The sequence below is a fragment of the Vicugna pacos genome, chromosome 9 (assembly GCF_048564905.1).
Source record: "Vicugna pacos chromosome 9, VicPac4, whole genome shotgun sequence".
Lineage (NCBI taxonomy): Eukaryota > Metazoa > Chordata > Mammalia > Artiodactyla > Camelidae > Vicugna > Vicugna pacos.
The window spans coordinates 10,603,990-10,622,763 of record NC_132995.1 but is presented as its reverse complement, the minus strand read 5'-3'; the positions used below and the strand labels follow the sequence as shown (position 1 = coordinate 10,622,763).

At 55.7% G+C, this 18,774-nt stretch overlaps 1 protein-coding gene across 5 annotated transcripts; it reads left to right on the top strand.

The window, feature by feature from the left end:
- Positions 1–106: 106 nt before the first annotated feature.
- LIPE (lipase E, hormone sensitive type) lies at positions 107–18,730 on the top strand. 5 transcript variants are annotated; one of them, XM_072967040.1, is made up of 11 exons: positions 1,126–1,184; positions 2,450–2,828; positions 10,152–10,687; positions 12,858–12,948; positions 13,061–13,206; positions 13,404–13,589; positions 13,741–14,035; positions 14,863–15,117; positions 15,353–15,529; positions 17,562–17,992; positions 18,426–18,730. In XM_072967040.1, exons 3-11 carry the CDS (start codon positions 10,172–10,174, stop codon positions 18,651–18,653), a joined length of 2,325 nt encoding a protein of 774 aa, XP_072823141.1. In that variant the 5' UTR covers positions 1,126–1,184; positions 2,450–2,828; positions 10,152–10,171; the 3' UTR covers positions 18,654–18,730. The 5 variants fall into 5 exon arrangements, with proteins under 5 accessions (XP_072823138.1, XP_072823139.1, XP_072823141.1 ...); XM_072967037.1 differs by lacking the exon at positions 2,450–2,828 and having other exon boundaries at positions 107–1,184; XM_072967038.1 differs by lacking the exon at positions 2,450–2,828 and having other exon boundaries at positions 108–1,184; positions 14,890–15,117.
- The last annotated feature ends 44 nt before the right edge of the window (positions 18,731–18,774 follow it).

The window sequence follows — 18,774 nt, the reverse complement described above, 5'->3', positions numbered from 1 at the left end:
ATGAGAAGAAGCATTTTAAATGAGTGGTGAGTTGGGTGGGGGTCCTATTTATGACACAACAGGGCATGCCCCTCCCTTCTGATAGGAGAGTGTGCTGGGCACATAGCCTCCTCCTATTCCCAATCCCTCCTCCCAAGGCAGGAGGCACAGAAGCATATCACTTAACACAAGAGTAGGGGGCCACTTGCCAACTGCCTTAAAAAGGAACACCAGGAATGCCAGGATGAAGCAGTGGAACTCAAAGGGAGGTGTCATCATGAGCAATCAGTGAGAGATCTATGACAAAGGAGGACTATAGGGGCCCAGAAGGATGAACCCTGGGAGATCAGCATCTTCCTTGAGGGAAATAACATCAATGGAGCCAGGTTCTAGGTCAGTATCTAGGCCCAGCTGGGAGCCTGAGCCACATCAGACACCTATCACCCAGCCAAAGTCTGGGTCAGAAAAGACACCCACAGCCCAGACAGCATCTGAGGCTCAGCAGGGACCCAATACACAAGAGGAGCCTGCTTCACAGCAAGGACCCATCACTCAGCAGGAGCCCCTTGCCCAACATGAAGCTGAAGCCCAGCAGGAACCTCAAGACCAACAAAAAAGTGCTTTGCAGCAGGAATTTCTTGCCCCACAGGAACCTGCAGCAGAGCAATCACCTCCCACACAAAGAGTGCCTTTCACAAAACAGGAAGCTGCCTCACAGCACCGACCTAGGCAAGGAAAAGAACCTAGAACTCAACAGGAGCCAGAATTGAGAAAGGGACCTGGAACCCAACCAGGACATGGGCTCAAAAATGAACTACCTGGCCAAACTGAACCTATGTCACAACAGAGATGGCAACAATCAGACCCTACAGCCCAGCACATAGCTCCAGCCCAGGGAGTCAAATCCCCAAAGGGATCTTTGGCCCAGTGGCATTTTCTATCAAAACCAAAAGAACCATTCATACAGCAAATGGCCTCAGAGCAGAAGACACTTCTTGAATGGGTCACAGATTCAGGCACAGAATCAGATTTGAGGTCTTCCTTAGAGACTGATTCATCAGCCAAGAGGGATGGAACAGTAGCCCAGGGAATGAAGCTGGCCTTCAGGGGGAAACCTGGTTACGAGGTGATGTCAGGATTCGGTGGGACGCCAGTACCCAGGAAGAAAACCAGCAGCCAGAACCCCAGACACTACCGGAACACAGGTGAGTTTAGCTTCCAGGAAGGGAGCCTCCCACGGATGGTCATTCATTCCCTCAAGAAGAACTAAGACCTCCAGAATGTCAGGTTAGCTGAGGTCCTCTCTCAACAGTCCTGCCAGACACAGGTCAACAGCCCCATTTGATAGAGGAGGGAGCTGAGGCCTAGAAAAGAAGGATTTTGCCTGAGGCCGGGCAGTTAGGGCTGGCCAAGCCAGGATACTCAGCCAGGCTCTGACTCCTTCCCCTGCACTAGGCTGCCTCCCCCGCGGGAATCTGGGAGAAATCAAACAGAAGCTGTATGGGTCTCTGCGCGAGGGGCCAATACTCATTCCTGGGTCCCAGAACTCTCTGAGCACCACTCTGGGATAGGCACTGGGTGGGCACCTGCACACCTTGCTGAACGTAGACGCTTACCCTCGGGCAGTTCCCACGCGGGGCAGGCCGAAAATCTGGCAGGAGCGACCTTTGAGCTCTCTGGGTTGCCCAGTGGGCAGGAAGACACTCGTTTCCCTGACAGCCTTCCCCTCAGCCGAGGGGGAGCTCCAGTCCCGCCAGGACCATGGCCTCCTGTTATCATCTCAGGAAGGGGGAGCTGGGAGAGGGCGGGGGCTCCGCCAATGTCCAGGCAAGGTCAGGGCCGCGTGCAGGAAAGAGTTGGGGAAGCGGTGTGAGCGGGTCGTGGGCCCAAGACTCCGCTGGCGCCAGCACTCCTGCCCCTCCTCTGAGGCCGGCAGTGATGCCCCCCGGGTCCAGCCTCAGGCCTTGAACTCCTCCTCGAGACTCAACGGTCCTGTTCTGCACAAGGGGGGCACGCAAGTTCTATCCATGGAAGGTGGGTGACGGTGGTATAGCCTGAGGCGGGGAAAACAATGCTGCGCCAATCCAGAAACTGAGGCGCTGAGAGGCCAGCTAATCCAAAGACTGGTAATGCAGGTCTCAGCCCAGAGGCCTGTGCACCCCGGAAGGGCTAGGACGGAAGAGAGCGTCGTTTGTGTCTCAGTGCTAGGGCTGGTCATGTGCTTAGGAGGGCGGAGAGGAGGGGCGGAGAGGAGGGGCGGGGTGGGAAGAGAGGATTCCAGATCTGCTATTTCCGGCCTTGACGGTGTACAGCTGTTTCTCTAGGCCTCCCGAACCCAGTCTCAAGGGACGCCCTCACCGCAGCGCCGCCACAGCCAAAGCCGCCTCTCCCCAAGCTCCCAGATTCAGTTGAGTGTGTGCGCATGCGCGAGCCTCGAGCCTTGCGCATCCTGTTTCCCGCCTTTACCCAGGCAGTTCCCGCAGTTCCCGCGGCCACCTCTCCTCCCTGCTGACCTGTGAGAAGTTTGGCTCTAGTGCGCAGGCGCCAAGCGCGCTACAACACGCCCCCCCCAACCTTCCATTATTGCGGGGAGGAACAGGACAGAGAAAAGAACCCCAAGAAAGGGAACAATAAGAGAACTAGAAGATAAGGCAGGGAGGAAAAGCGGGGCTACGTTCTCCAACGGCTCGTTAGCAGAGCCACGCCTCCTGACCTGCCGCTCTGCCCGATTTTAAATTGCTGGAGGACCTGGACCACTCCCCGGCCCCGAGGCAGAGGCTAAGTGGCACCCCGCTCAACAACTCCTGCGGGCGGGCCGGATGCTTTCTTGACGATCCCTACTTGGGAAGGTGAGTGGGAAGACGAGGATGACAACCAACACGTGACAACCTTGGGGGGGATTCCTTGCTGGGGGACTTCTCGGGATTCCCCTTCTAGTTCGGCCCGCACACCGTTTTCGGCACCTCCAGGGCTGCATTTTGTTAGTCGCGGGCCCTTTAATGCGAGTGAGGGGGCGGGGCCATGCTGTAGGTCCTAGCTGCGGGCGCGGGGCTGGGCAGTGGAGCTTGGCCCGCCTTGCTCAGGGGGCGGGCCTCAGGAGTAAGTCTGGGATTGGGTGGCATGGGGGCCCGACACTGTTGCTTAGCGAGGATTGGCCCTCGGGGCGGGGACTGGCGGCTAGAATTGGCCCCGGGGCCGGGACCGCGGAAAATTGATGGAATCGGCCAGAGAAACGAGGCCCGCGGTGGCCGTTGGGGCCCCGGCCTCGAAGAAGGTTCAAGAGAGATCCAAAAGTCACAGGCACCGGCGGTGGCGAAAAGGCAAAACCAAAGGTGAGAGAGTAGGGGCTGACAGTAGCCCAGAAGGAACCCTAGACATCCCATGGGAAACTGAGGGACAGAGTGGACTGATCCTGTGCCAAGAGAAGCGAGAAACCGGTGGACTGGCTCCTTGCCGCCCTGCGAGGGGGAAAGGGGTTACAGGGATAATCCATTGTGAAAAAGGGGTGATGTGAGAGGGAAATGCCCCCAGCAGATAAACTATTGGACGCCCCAGTGTTGTATTGGGAGGAGAATCCAGAATGTGAGTATCCAGGGCCAGGATTTGCGCTTTTCCGCCGTATTCACTCTGTGGCCGTGAGCAGCTCTTGCCTCGTGTTTTCAACATGGGAAATGGTTGAAGCGCCGATTTTCAGGTCTCTGGCACTCTTGAGACAGTAATGGGGAAGAGGTTTAGAAGCTGCTTTCCAAACAGAAATTGTAGGGGTGAGTTAGGGGGAGCTAGGAGGAAGGAGTGCCCCACAGTAGGGAATGCCCGGACTCGAGAAGGGGTGCAGTACAGCTCAAAACATTCCTGTCCCACCATCCCTCATTCAGTATGTTCACGCATTCATTGTCAGTCCACCTCCTTCAGCCTGGCCTCCTAATTTCCTGACACCTACTACTAGGACTACTCCTTGGACAGCCTAACCATGGCTTGGGAGAAGGGAGGCTGTCACCTGGGTTCCCTAGGGCGTCACATTTACAGATCTCAGCAGGCTGGAGAAACACTGACAGACCAACAGAGATGCTGCAAGCCTCAGGCAGAGGCATACACTAACTCCTTGATGGATTAGGAGAATATGTCAGTCCAAGCAAGAACCCTGTAGGAAGTTCCTGTGCAGGAAAGAAACTGACCCAGCTCCTGGGCTGAGAGACCCCAAACTCATCATCCTCCCAGCCACAAACTTTATCATTAGCCAAGGATAGAACTGGAGTTGGCTCCAGATACACACACTCAGGCTCAGACAGGCTCAGAGGTCATACTGGGGCCTGAGGGCATTCCCTGTCACACGGCAAGACACAGCCTCACAAACAGGACGGGGTACCAGAGTACCCTTGGTCAAGAAATGGGCCTTCGAGACCTGGTTCCTCTGGCTATAAGGAGTGGTACACTGAACAATAGGCTCCCTCCTTCCCTGCCTCAACTTTCTGAGCTATAAAATGGGCATAATGATAGGCATGCCTATCACTAGACCACTGTGAGGTTTCGATGAGTGTAGTAGTGTTTGGCGCTGTCACACAGCAAGCCCTCAAGAGGGGTGGAGGTTATCATTACTGTTACTCCCAACTAGACAGTGAGTTCCCTGAGATCAGGGCTGTGTCTGCTTTGTTAACCCTACAACCGTACAGCCAGGTATGCCAGGCATATATTTATTCAATTAATCAGTGCAGGAATGCATGGACTGCAATGTGGGGATAAGAATAATCGTGTTGCCTTTAGGCTTGCTGTGAGGAGTTAGAATCCTCTTGGCTAGGGGTCCCTGCATGGACTGAGCCAGTCCTACTCACAAACCCATGAGCCTACCTACTCACAAAGGCTCAATCCCCCAAGATCCTAGATTCTCCTGTCATTTCCTGAGGCCCTACCCTGGTACAGGCCTCTGTTGAGTGAATCAGACCCCTCCCCTGCCCCAGGGGCATCTAGGCTGGCTGGAGCAATCCTACTCATCAGTTTCATCTTGCCAGTAACAGATGACACTACTGTTACTATGATCACCCCATTTCGCAGATGACGACACTGAGGTTCTCAGGGACTGAGCGCACTTAGGCTTTCTTACCTGACCAGTGAGGGCAGGGAGGTAGCCACCCCCAGCCTCCTGAAGGCAGGAAGTGTGTGAGACCAAAACTGCTGTGTGCTCCAACCTTGATTCTGGACCCGAAATTCTCCAGTCACACAGATTCATTCAGTAGACATTCAACAAACCCATACCCGTGCCAGGCTGGACTCTCATCGGTGAGGACAGACTCATGTCTGAGCTGGGGATACAGACATTAATAAATATCCCACAAATCAGATATAATTATCTGACTATCTGAGTTTTCTCATCTGCCAAACTGTGTTGAAGAGAGAATCCTGGTAAAATATAAGAGGTAGGCTTCCCAAGGAGGTGACATTGGGCCCAAAGATGAGCTAGGGTTGACTGTGGGGCAAAAGGGACACCATGGGCAGAGAGGCCAGCCCAGGCAGAACCGTGAGGCCCAAGGAAGTGGTACCTTACAGCATGGAGGAAGCTGAGCGGGAGGGGGTAGGGAAGAGCCCACAGAGGGCCAAGACGGGACCTGGTTTGCAGGGCCATGTCCAGGATTTGGGGCTTTATCCTGAGAGCAAGAGAGTATTGAAGGGTTGGGAGTATGTGGCCAGATTTAAGTTTTAGAAAGATCCTCTGGCTGCTATGTGGAAAAGCCATGGAGGGGGCAAAAGCAGACACACAGCAACAGTTGGTACTATCATCTAGAGGAGGGAGCAATGGAGGTGGGAGAAGGGCGAGGTCCCAGTGCTTTCTATGGGGCAGGGGGAACAGGATTTCCTGATGGATTGGATGGGAGTAGGAGGTGGCCAGGATGATGCCCTGGGTTCCGGCTGGAGCAAATGGGAAGTGATGGGTACCATACACACATGCACACACACACATGCGGGCACACAGAGACAAGATATATATCCATATACATACAAACATGCCCACACAATCTCACAGGCCAAGAGAAATAGAGATACAGAAACACTCACAGGTTGAGAAACACACATAAGCAGTGACACTTGTATGCAAACATGCCTACAAACATACTGAGAAACATAAAAACACAGAGACTGAGAAAAAATGTGGACACCCACAAACCCAGGCTGGGACCAACGCTAGGCATGACAGATACCTTCATGCGAACGTACATCCACGTGAACCTCGAAGACACACTCACACCTGCCCACTCAGAAAGCCCAGAGCTGATACATGACAGGGAGAAGGAGCAACACCGATACACACAGAAACACAGCAGAGAAGCTGCACCATCCTTGCTGGCTTGGTGACCCTGAGCGGTATGTCATCTCTCCACATCTCAGTTTTTTCATCTGCCAAAAGGGGTGACAATGGCCCCCACCTCACAGGTTATGGGGAGGATGAAACGAGTTACCTCACACAAAGCTCAGGGAGAGAGCAGTGCCTGGCACACAGTGGTCTTAGAGCAGCTTTTGCTTTTTCATGCAGACACACTCAGGGACTGGGCCACAGTCACTGCCCCCTCGCCTGCATCTGCCTCCAGGCCTCTCCCCTTCTAAAGGCTTTGCCCCTTCTAGGCCCCAGACCTGGCCCTTCCTCCATTCTCCCCCCTCTTCCTTCCCTACCTCCGTTCTCTCCCCTGCTTAGTCCCCAGGGACCAAAATCCAGGCCAGGTCCACTTGTCCTGTGACTCTTTAGGGCAAAGGGCTGGTACCCAGGCGGCAGGACCCTCAGCCCTCCCTCTGCCCCAGTCCTCGCTAGAGGCCCTCGTGGCCTGTCCCTGCCCCAGTGCCCTCTGCCTCGGATTCTTGGCAAGTTTCTGGCAACCTCAACATCCTATCCTCCCCACTTCACCCAGCCAAGCCCTCAAGGGAGAAGTCTGGAACAGGGCAAAGGGCAGCACCTGGGATCCAGCCTCTTTCCCACTGCTTTGTGCAGGTCTCTTGTTCTGTCCAGGTCTCCTGTGCCCTCATCTTCAATAAAGAGCCCTACCCCATAGACAGGAAATAAATGACAGCTGCTTTACAAAATGGGAAACCGAAGCCATGCAAAAAATACCAGGCTGGCCTAGGCACATACAAGGGCCTGATCTAGTGTGAGACCCAGAAAGCAAACAGTGCAAATGGTAAATTATATATTATAGTATGTTACATGGAAAAATGACCCAACACATCTCTCAGTGGGGCCAAGTGAGAACCACAAAGCAAACCATAGGCAGAAATGCCTCTGTGGGGTCCTACTTACAAAGATCATTTCCAGCCCTCAGTGGACAGGATGGCCAAGTACCGTTTCCAGATGTGGAAACCAAGCTCGTTGAGGATCACCTGGTGAGTGGCTTAGGCCATTGTTCTGTTGTCACAGCCACCAAGCTTAGAGCTGCCTCCAGAGGCCTCTGTCTATCCATCTGTCTGTCGGTCCTGGGGTGATCCTCTCCCAAACTCCCATCCAGCCCCTCTTGCCTCTACTCTGACTCTTCACTTTCCTTCCTTCTTCAAAGATTTGCTAGGCCCCATGATGGATGCTGGGGCCACCCCATACCCCCATGGGGATAACATCTGAGGCGGAGCCACAGAGGAGGCTCCTACAGCCAAGCAAATGACACCGAGGCCTAAGGACCTCTCATTGCACAGGCCCCTTCCAAGACCCTATACCTAATTTTGGACTTGTGATTTTCTATTCTTTTTCCAAAAGAGCCCAACCTCCACTTGTAAAAGCTTCACAGCTCCATGATGCCTGGTTCTGCCCCAAGGGAGAGATAAACCTTGTTACAAACATATAAACAAACAAATGGAAAATTGCAAATATGTAAAATTCTAGGCAGAAGAACAACTTTCATATGATGGCAGAAAGCAGCGGTGGGGGTGGGGCGCATCTTAGATGAGAAGGAGCAGTTATACAGTGCCTCCTGGAGGAGATAAGAAACTTAGTCCTGAAGGGTGAGAAAGAGCTGGCCAAGCAAGGAGCACGTGGAATAAATAACAAAGGTGAAGTGTCTCTGAGCTTTGGTTTCCCATATGTGAGGTGAGGATGACAGTCACACACGGCAGGATGGGCTGGAAGGTTAAGTGGCAGGTACAGGGTGCCGGGTGTGGAAACACCACACAGTAGGTCCTGTGGCTCAGGCCCCTCGCTGAGCTTGGCACTGCCCTTAATCGGCTTTTGTCCTCCTGGGAGGGACAGGCAGGGCTGACTCCCCCCTCCTCTCCCCCTAACAGCTGGGGCTGGCTGTGCCATGGCAAGCCTGGGGGCGGGAGCTGAGATCACGGGGTTTTTGCTCCCTGAAACCACCCTGGGGAGAAGGAGGGCAGCCAGGCTGGGCAAGAGGGCACACTTTGTTCAAGACCAGGGTGAGACTCCTGGGTCCAAGGGAGGAGGGGACAGGGAGACCGGATGCCTCAGTTTCTAACTGTTGAGGGGACTAGGGGTCTGGACTCCTGGAACTGAGGGAGGACGGTCTTGGGGGCCAAAACTCCAGAGTTCAAAGGCAGAGGAGGCTGGGACAATGACAGGGAGCAGGCGGAGGGGGCAGTGAGTTGGGCCGCATGCTCTGTTTACAGCACGTGGTTCTCTCTGTCCTTTCTGGGTGGGAGGAGGAGCTGGTGGCCACACCCTGGGCTGGCTGGGCCCCTCCCTAGGGTTGTGGACCCAGGCTGCAACTGGCACTAGCCACAATCCTCAGTCCCAGCTCTGAAGAGGCCTGGGGTGGGTGAGTTCACGGCTAGCTGACAGACAGGAATAGCCACTGCCAAGCTCCAGGGCCTGGAATAAGAGACACTTTGTTCTGAAGGATCAGGGGACCATTGACTTGGGAGCCTAGCAAGGGGCTGGGTGGGCTTCAGAGGGGAAACAGAGGGCAACACCCCCACCGAAGTAGCAAGAGCAGCTTGTGCAGAACTTGGTGGTGACAGGACAGGGATCCCGGAGGGAAGATCACCAGGGACCCTGAAGTGTGGGGAGTCAGTTCTGGTCCAGGGCAACTTTTTAAAGGCCAGAGCTAGAGGCCTAGCCTCCAGGGCCCTGGAACAAGACCAGCAAAAGTAACAGCTCTGGACCCAGAGATCTGGGTCTGACTTCTGCTCTGCCGCTTTTAATGCAACCTTCAGCTCCTTACTTAACACCTCTCGGCCTCAGTTTTCCTCTCTTGAGTAATAGGAAAGCTCCTAATAATAGATGAATCATGAACCGAAGCAGTCTGGGTCTCAGAGGGTTAGTGAGGACTAAATGAGCAAACGCACAGAAAGCTCTTAGCATATGGTCTACCGCAGAGCGAGCTCAAGGTTAACAGCAGGGAGGAATATCATTTCTAGGCAAGGAGCTGGTCCTTGCAAGCTAAGCCAAGTAGATAGGCCTGAAGGCCAGGGAACCCAGCTGGGGGAAGAGTGGGACTGAGTTTAGGAGCACCCACAGAGGAAGAGGGAAGGAGTTGGAAGGGATTCCACAGCTAAACTGGAGGGACTGGGAAGGGGCAGGAGTGACTCCTCACTTATAGTAAGGCTAGAATTATGAACTCCTGGGTTCAGTAAGAAAACCGGGCTTGGGACCAGGGACCTGGAACGCCACCCAGTGAATGGGAATGGGTGGGTTGAGGGTTGAACTCTCCCAAATACTGCAGAGGGCAAGGGCCTGTGGGCAACATCTGGGGCCTGAGAAGGAGGTGAGATGGGGGCCTGATCTCCTGGTCCTAAGAGAAGGGACCATCTGGGGATCCAGACTGCTCAGAACCTAGGAGTTCAGAGCTCAGAAAAATAAATGGAGACAGATGCCTGAACTTGGGTCCCTGGAAGGAGAAACAGGGCTACATAGACTCCTGGGCTGTAGGATAGATGCTGGAGCAAGGGAACAGGGACTCCTAGAGCCTAAAGAAGAGGGTTCTGGGGCCTGGACTCCTGGGTCAGGAGGGCGAGGTTTGAGGGATCAAACTCAGCTCTTGAGGGAGAAAGAGTCCAGGTACCTGGATTCGTGGGTCCCAAGGAAGGAATAGGCTTAGGCCAGAGACTCCATCCTTGGGTCTGAAGGAGGAGACTGTGGTCTGATGTGTGGGTCTGAGGGAGGAGGAGGGTACAGCTTGGACCCCAGGGCCCAGCTGAGCAAGGGGTGATCCAGCCCTGCCTTAACGTGCCTCCCGACCTGCCTGCAGCCTCGCGGCTCACACACAGCATGGACCTGCGCACAATGACACAGTCACTGGTGACCCTGGCAGAGGACAACATGGCCTTCTTCTCCAGCCAAGGCCCTGGGGAGACAGCACGGCGGCTGTCAGGCGTCTTTGCGGGTGTTCGGGAACAAGCACTGGGGCTGGAGCCGGCCCTGGGCCGCCTGCTGAGCGTGGCACACCTCTTTGACCTGGACGCAGAGACGCCGGCCAATGGGTACCGCAGCCTGGTACACACGGCCCGCTGCTGCCTGGTGCACCTGCTGCACAAATCACGCTACGTGGCCTCCAACCGCCGCAGCATCTTCTTCCGCGCCAGCCACAACCTGGCCGAGCTCGAGGCCTACCTGGCTGCTCTCACCCAGCTCCGTGCTCTGGCCTACTACGCCCAGCACCTGCTGGCCACCAACCGGCCCGGGAGGCTCTTCTTTGAGGGCGACGAGGGGGTCACAGCCGACTTCCTGCGTGAGTACGTCACTCTGCACAAGGGCTGTTTCTACGGCCGCTGTCTGGGCTTCCAGGTGAGCCCCCTGCCCTGTCCCTCTGGGCCCACAGTGAAGGCACCTGGTGGGCCCCAACCTGGCCCAATAGTATAGTAGAGTAATTACTATGGTCTGTGTTACTGTATTCAGCAAACAGATGCAGGAAGGGGAAGCTGTCGGGACTCAGACAGCACTTGCACAGAGGGTCTCAAATTTGTGGCCCCTTGGCCAAACCCACCATGCAGAGAGGAATCTTTAACTTGCATAGCTTCTTGCACCGGCATCCTCACTGCTCTCTATAGTCGTAAACTCAGGAGATTCATTCATTCTTCTATGTGACCTGTGTCTAGCCCTTGAATTCATTTGAGAACCTCTAGGAGGACAGCCAGTATTGTTTTGTTCTTAAGGCCTGTTTGTAAGAACATGCCCCATTTAGTCATCCCCACAGAAGGCCTGGCAGGCAGAGAAGAAGGGTGCTAGCCCCATTTTACAGAGGTTTAAGGGGAGGGGGCACCTGGCTGCTCACCTGGACCCAGGCCAGCCTGGGCAAATCAATTCAACTAAAGTATTGCAGAATTCAGACTTTCAGGCTGAGGGAGAGCCAGGGAACATATCCAAGTTAGTGACAGGGAGGAAGACGTGGTTGTGGCCCCTCTCCTCCATGAACCAGGGCCCTGACTCCCAGCTGCAGGCCTTCTCTCCTCTGCCCACCCCAGACCACCCTCAGGGAGACACAGCTCAGATCAGCACTGAGAAGAGGCCTTCAGACTCACAGGAAAAGTAGTTTGAGGACCCAGAGAATTTGGGGGCCCTTGGGGCACCCGGCTCAGAGCCAAGGTTCACCTTGCCCCTGTCTGGGGTCAGTGTTGGGTCCACCAGACGCCAGACACATCTGGGAACCGCAGCAGGAGCATCTGGAGCTGTGTGACCCTATATCCCTTCAGGCCCTCTCTGGGCCTCTGCCCACCTCAGTGACACCTGAGCTGGGCAGTCTCTCAGACTCCATCCCACCTCAATTTTCTCTGCTTTCTTGCGGAGCAGTCTGTCCTCACCAACCCAGCCTGTGTGTTTCTGGGAACTTCCCTTCACCTAAGCTGAATCCACAAATATTGATCAGCTGAGCTGGGCCAGCCTGCTCCTCCCTGCGTTCTGGCCGTGCCTTGGAAGCTCAAGAGTGAGATCCTGGGGCCACCCAAGCCAGCATGCCAGCCCCAAGGGCCAGCACCACTGTGCTCTCTGGCCCACTGGGCCCCCGGCCAGGGGCAGGGCCATGCCTGACAGCTATTCTCTGAGGGCCCAGCTATGCCATGTTGCAGGACAGCCTCCCCCCGTAAAATGTCAGCCCCAGAGGACAGAGGCTTCTGTCTAGGTCTTGCTCAGCTCCTGCTCCAACCCAGTGCCTAGCCTGCAGTAGGACCTAGGCCAGTATTTGTTGAACAGAAGAACCCCGCTGGCCCCTTGCCCAGCCTCCTGTGGCTTTTTTTCTCTGATCTGGTCTCACTATTGTCTTTTCTTAGCTGCCTGACTCCTCTCTCAGATGCTGGGTCTCCCCACCATTTGACTGTCTTTCTGCCTCAAGATCTCTGGCCCTGTCTCCGACCATCCCATTTCTGTTTTCCTACCACCCCTTAATTGGCCCCCACTTCCTGCCTCACCTCATCTCTGTCCTTGCTGAGTGTCAGGAACCCCTGCATCATCCTTCTCCCAGCTCACACCCTCTGTGACTCCATCCACATCTAGAATAAATCCAAATCCTCAGGCCTCACATGAGCCCCTTTGCTTCTCTGACCTCACCCTTTGCCCCTCTCCGCTGGCTCACTCTGCTCCAGCCATGCGTCATCCACACCGAGCACAGACCCACCTCAGAGCCTTTGCAGGTGTTGTGCCCTCTACAGGGAACAGCCTTCCCTCCCTTCATTCCGATCCCTCCTAAAGCTCCCCCGGAGAACCATGTCATCACTCTGTCCCCTCCATCTACCATCTTTTCAAACATTCATCATTCCTTGACATTACATGGCACGTCTTTATTTGAGTATTGTCTGTCTTTTTGACATCAGCTCGATGAAGGTGCCTAAAACAGTGCCTGGCACACAGTGGGAATTCACTAATCGTTTGCTGAAGGACCACATCTCCCCCCCCAACCTCATGCCGCTGCCCCTCACTCCTGCCTGCTGCCCCTGGTCCCTGACTTGGCGGCATCTCTCCACAGTTCACACCCGCCATCCGGCCATTCCTGCAGACCATCTCCATCGGGCTGGTGTCCTTCGGGGAGCACTACAAACGCAATGAAACGGGCCTCGGTGAGTCCCTGCAGGGCCCTGCCAGCAGCCTCCCCTCGTCTCCTGCCCCTACTCTGCACCACTGCCCCAGCAAGGCTGCCAGGAGCTCCCTGACACCCTTCTTGATCCTTAGGTGTGACAGCCAGCTCCCTCTTCACCAGCGGCCGCTTTGCCATTGACCCAGAGCTGCGTGGGGCTGAGTTTGAGCGGATCATACAGAACCTGGATGTGCACTTCTGGAAAGCCTTCTGGAATATCACTGAGATCGAGGTGCTATCGGTGAGCGTGGAGTGCATTGAGGGCTCCAACCTGGTACAAGATGGGGATACTGAGGCCCAGAGACACATCTCAGGCCTCTGCAGTGTTCCAGGCCCAGGGACAGCACAGGAGGGAAAAGACTGGAGTTCCGAGGGATGGCATGAGGGGAACCCCTGCCAGCAGCTCCTCCCAGCACCCTTTCTGTTCCCTCCCACCAGTCTCTAGCAAACATGGCATCAGCCACCGTGAGGGTAAGCCGCCTGCTCAGCCTGCCTCCCAAGGCCTTTGAAATGCCGCTGACTGCTGACCCCAAGCTCATGGTCACCATCTCACCCCCACTGGCCCACACAGGCCCTGGGCCCGTCCTCGTCAGGCTCATCTCCTATGACCTGCGTGAAGGACAGGTAGGGCCCCTGCCCCAGCCAGAACAAGTACAGAGCTGAGGGCATGGAGGCACCTTCCCCACATGTCCGCCTGCCTCACTGCTCACACCTGCCCCGCTTCCTGTGTGTCTGCCGCCCGCACCTCACCCACCTCCTCCTTCCTCATCCCCAGGACAGTGAGGAGCTCAGCAGCCTGGTGAGGTCCGAGGGCCCCAGGAGCCTGGAGCTGCGGCCACGCCCCCAGCAAGCACCCCGCTCAAGGTCCCTGGTAGTGCACATCCACGGCGGCGGCTTCGTGGCCCAGACCTCCAAATCCCATGAGCCTTACCTCAAGAGCTGGGCCCAGGAGCTGGGGACTCCCATCCTCTCCATCGACTACTCCCTGGCCCCCGAGGCCCCCTTCCCCCGTGCGCTGGAGGAGTGCTTCTACGCCTACTGCTGGGCCGTCAAGCACTGTGCCCTCCTCGGTGAGCCCACACCCCTCACTGCTACCTGCTCCCTGGTCCTACCCCAGCCTGCTTCAGCCCCCACCCTGTTGTGTAGGAGGAACGAGCCAACTAGTTGCTCAAGCCTCAGGCCTGCACAGCCTGCCTCCCCTTCCATTTCCTAACACCGAGCCCTCTGCTACACGTTCACCCCTGCTTGTCCCCCACCCACACCTCCATCCTGCCTCCATGCTGCCCACAGTGCCCCAGTGCTCCCCCCTTCCATCTCAACCAGTTCTTCCTCCTGCCTCCTGCTCCCCGACTCCAGCCCTGACACTCCATCCCCCAACCTCCCCATGTCCTCTGACCTTTTCTTCCCTCCTCCCGTTTTTCTACCCACTGTTGTCCTGCACTGCCAGCCACCTGGCCTTGCTCCAGCCTTTTCTTCCAGCCTCTCTGACTTCCCTCTTCCAACATTTTGGAGGCACAGAGCAGGATGAGGCCATGCCTCAGGGCACAGAGCACGTGGCCCTTCCATTGCTGTCAGCCTGAACCCTGGCTTCCATCTTCTGGCCTCAATGCTTCTCCCTCCTGAAATGGGCCCTTGGCCTCCCCTCCCCTGCCTCCCATCCTCCTTGCTTCTGATCTCCAGCCTCCCAAGCTTCCCCAGAGCTTCCTGATCTCCAGGGCTCTCAATGTCCTAAGCCTGCCCAATCCTCTGACCACTAAACCTCAAATGGGTCCAAATCTCTGCCTCAGTTTACCAGTCTTTAAAATTGCAGTTGGCTAGACCCTGGGATTGGGCCCCTCACACCCAACCTCTGAGAACCCAGTGCTTCTGATGCAAAGCTCCAGTTCCTCCCTGCCAGGCTTGACCGAGCCCCCATCCAAACCAGGCTCAACAGGTGAGCGGATATGCCTCGCAGGAGACAGTGCTGGCGGAAACCTCTGCTTCACTGTGTCCCTTCGGGCAGCCGCCTATGGAGTACGGGTCCCAGATGGCATCATGGCAGCCTACCCAGCCACAATGCTGCAGTCTGCCGCCTCTCCCTCCCGCCTCCTAAGCCTCATGGACCCCCTGCTGCCCCTCAGCGTGCTCTCCAAGTGTGTCAGCGCCTATGCTGGTTAGTCCCACACCCACAAACCTGGGGGCGTGGGGGTGCTTGGATGCCTGGGTCTTTCGGGGACAAGGGCTAGAGACCAGTGGTCTCCTTGAGTATGAAGGAGTCATCTTCTTGTTCCTACTGAAGCAATCAGAGGTCCTTAGGTCCCTGGGGACACAGATGCCTAAGGTTCTGGATGTTGAGACTGGACCCAGAAAGGGAAAAGACCAACTCAGCCCCCCACATACACTGACAGGTGGGGAGACAGAGGACCACTCCGACTCAGACCAGAAGGCACTGGGCATGATGGGGCTGGTGCGGCGGGACACAGCCCTGCTCTTCCGAGACCTCCGCCTGGGCGCCTCTTCATGGCTTAACTCCTTCCTGGAGCTGAGCAGGCACAAGTCCCACCCAAACTCGGTGCCCGTGGCAGGTGAGTGAAGCCCTTTCCTCACACGCCCATCCACGGTGACCAGGAGGGGCAGCCTGGTACCTCAAAAGCCCTGGGGAAAGAGAAGCGCTGGGCCCTGGAACCTCAGGGAAGCAGAGAGCACCCTCTTGGCTTTGCCCCATATCTGTTCCAGGTCCCTACCACAAAGCCCTGATTTTCCACAATAAGCCACATCCTAGACATTCTAGGACTTCTGGTCTCCTGGGTCAGCTCAGAATCCCAGGAACTATAAGATTCAGCTTTCCAAACAGCCTCTCCCAGAAAGGCACCCTGGGAAGTGACTCAGGGCCTACCACATGTCCTGATTTTCAGTCTCAATAATGCCATTAAAACCTTTGGTCCCTCAGATGGGAGCCCAGCCCTCCCATATTCTTCCCACACTTTTAACTGAGGAAATGGGAAATAACTCCTGCAGGGGCTGGCCTAGGAGCCTAGGATGGGAGCTCAGAAGACTGGACAGACCCCAGAAGTGGAGGAGATTCCCAGCCCTGAGTGAGAGGGAGAACCCTCAGGCAGCCAATCATCACTTTCTATCCAGGGATCTATTTTTATCCCCACTGTTTTCTAATATTTTAAGGATTTTTAAAGCACAGCCAACTCATTTCATGTCTCTAGCAAATCAACAGTATTTTCTGGGTAATAGGAACTGCACATTCAAAAGTAAATAGAGTTCCTATTATTCAGAAAATTATTCCAATTGAGTGTGTTTTAAATTCAGTTTTTAATTTTTGGATATTCAAATGGATGCAAATAAATACACCCCAAAACAATTAAAAGGGATTTGAATATTAGGCACGTGGACCATTGGGCACTGGGGGTTTCCCTGTAGGAGAAAGGTGACAGGAGCAGACCCTGGAGGCACACACGCCAGTCTAGCTCCCTACTGTACCAGGTACTGGCTGGTTGCTGGCTGATGCGGGCAATTCCCGGTATCTGTGAGCGTTGCTTTGCTCCTCTGTGAAATAGGTACAATAAGAATCCCTGCCTCATAAGGTTGTTTTAAGGACTGCACACACCTGTTTGTGCTAAGCACCCAGCACAATACCTGGCACACAGTAGGTGCTCTTAGGAGATGCCAGCCCCCTGACTGGCTATGCCCTGTGATTTTAACTAACAGTTCTGTTCCAGGCACCCTCTGGGGCACAGAGCACCTGTGCAGCTATTCTCATATTGTCTTGCATTTTGCCTTCATGGATTTATAAAGACAAGTGAAAAACACTGAAAAATGTAAGGTCCTGGCTCTAGTAGTAAGCAGCATGGGTCTGATAAAAGTGGTGGTGAGGCAGGCTGAAAGCACATCTTTAGTATCATTTGTGCACTTGCTTGTCTGGTCTTTCAAAGGAAAGGGAAAAACTGAAGAACACAAAGGAACTTTTAGGAGCAGATCTATCTCCAGGTGTGGGACCTCTGGGAATCTGACATGTCCTCAAGAATCTTTTTTGCTCCCTATGAACAGAGCCTCCTTTCAAGCCATGTGGGCCTGCTCACTACTTTACTTTGATCCATTCACATCCTCTCTCAAGCAGCCATAAAAAGTTGACTGGGCCTCGTGCTGGGGCCAGGGAGGCGCCTGGTAATAAAACATTAATGCTGATATATTATGACCTCCCTGGGGTAGTAGTACCTAAACCCAAATCTTATTCTGAGTCCTCCCCACCTCCTATGAGGTAAGTACTATTTTATCCCCTGTGTACACAAGAGGAAACAGGCTCCCAGAGGTAAAGTGACTTGCACTTAACCTTGCCAGTCACCACACATATCCCTCCATTAGGACACAACTCCACCTCCAAGACATGTGACTCCTTCCACCTCCCCCTTGGAGTTGCAGCCTGGAACATGCATCCCCAGGAAAGGAGTCTGGGGGAACAATCTAGGCCTCCACAGCCCTAGGATGCAACTCCTCCACTGGCCACTGCTCTTCCCATGACCTTCCCTGACAGCCAACCACATACCCAAACACCAGAGCCAGGCTCTTCTGTGCCCTGGATGCCCCCTGACCCTGCTTCTCTGGCAGAACCAATGCGGCGCAGTGTGTCTGAAGCAGCACTGGCCCAGCCTGAGGGCCTACTGGGAATGGACTCTCTCAAGAGCCTGACGTTGCATGACCTGAGCCTAAGGGGCAGCTCTGAGACAGCGGACACCCCAGAGCTGTCACTGTCAGCGGAGACACTTGGCCCCTCCACACCCTCAGCCGTCAACTTCTTACTTGGGCCTGAGGATGCACCTGAAGAGGCTGAGGCCAGAGATGAGCCCAGAGAGCTGAGTACCAAGGACAGAGTCTGCAGTGTAGGCTCTGCCTTCCCTGAGGGTTTCCACCCAAGGCGCTCCAGCCAGGGCTCCATTCGGATGCCCCTCTACTCGTTGCCCATTGTCAAGAATCCCTTCATGTCACCGCTGCTGGCACCTGACAGCATGCTGCAGACCCTCCCACCCGTGCACATCGTGGTGAGTGTCAGGCAGGGAAGGTGTACCTGGCAAGGAGCGGGGAGGGCGGGGTGCTGGTGCACCTGGGGAACGGAGCTCCCGGAGCAGAGCAGGGCAAGAGGGAGAAAGCCCAACTGAAGGGGGAGGTGTGCCACTAGCAGGGGATGCCTGGCAACAGTGGATTAAGGGAGTCAGAGCTGCCGTTTTGTTTTGCAGTCTTGTTGAGTACCAAGGGTCAGTGACGCGCCGCTGGGCTTGGACAGTCGGGGAAGGGGTAAAGAGGGAGAGGTCTCTGCGGGAAGGGAGAAGCTAGGCAGAGGCCAAACTCATTGCCCAACTCTCTCCCCTTCCCACCTCCGTGTCTCCTGCCTTTATCCATCCCTATGTCCACATATTTCTCCCTCCCTGCGTTCATTTACCCTGCCCCTGGTGCCCCATCCCCCGCCGCCCGCAGGCGTGCGCGCTGGACCCCATGCTGGACGACTCGGTCATGTTCGCGCGCCGGCTGCGCAGCCTGGGCCAGCCCGTGACGCTGCACGTGGTGGAGGACCTGCCGCACGGCTTCCTGAGCTTGGCGGCGCTGTGCCGGGAGACGCGGCAGGCCGCGGCCCTCTGCGTGGAGCGCATCCGCCTGGTCCTCAATCCGCCGGGCCCCTCTGCGCCCACCACGCCGCCGGTCTGAGCCACGGGACCGAGCTGGGCCACGCGGGGAGAGGGAGGGTGCGGGGGGCGACACTAAAGGCCTCTTGTACCCATCTGCACAGGGCTCCGTGGTCCATGCGCCTCGGGAAGGGTGGCGGGGA

Excerpts from the sequence above, each read along its gene's own strand:
- LIPE (XM_072967037.1), top strand. The coding sequence starts at position 311 with ATGAACCCTGGGAGATCAGCATCTTCCTTGAGGGAAATAACATCAATG. Across the intron at positions 15,118-15,352 it reads GTGTGTCAGCGCCTATGCTG|GTGGGGAGACAGAGGACCAC; the intron begins GTTAGTCCCACA and ends ATACACTGACAG. Across the intron at positions 17,993-18,425 it reads TCCCACCCGTGCACATCGTG|GCGTGCGCGCTGGACCCCAT; the intron begins GTGAGTGTCAGG and ends CGCCGCCCGCAG.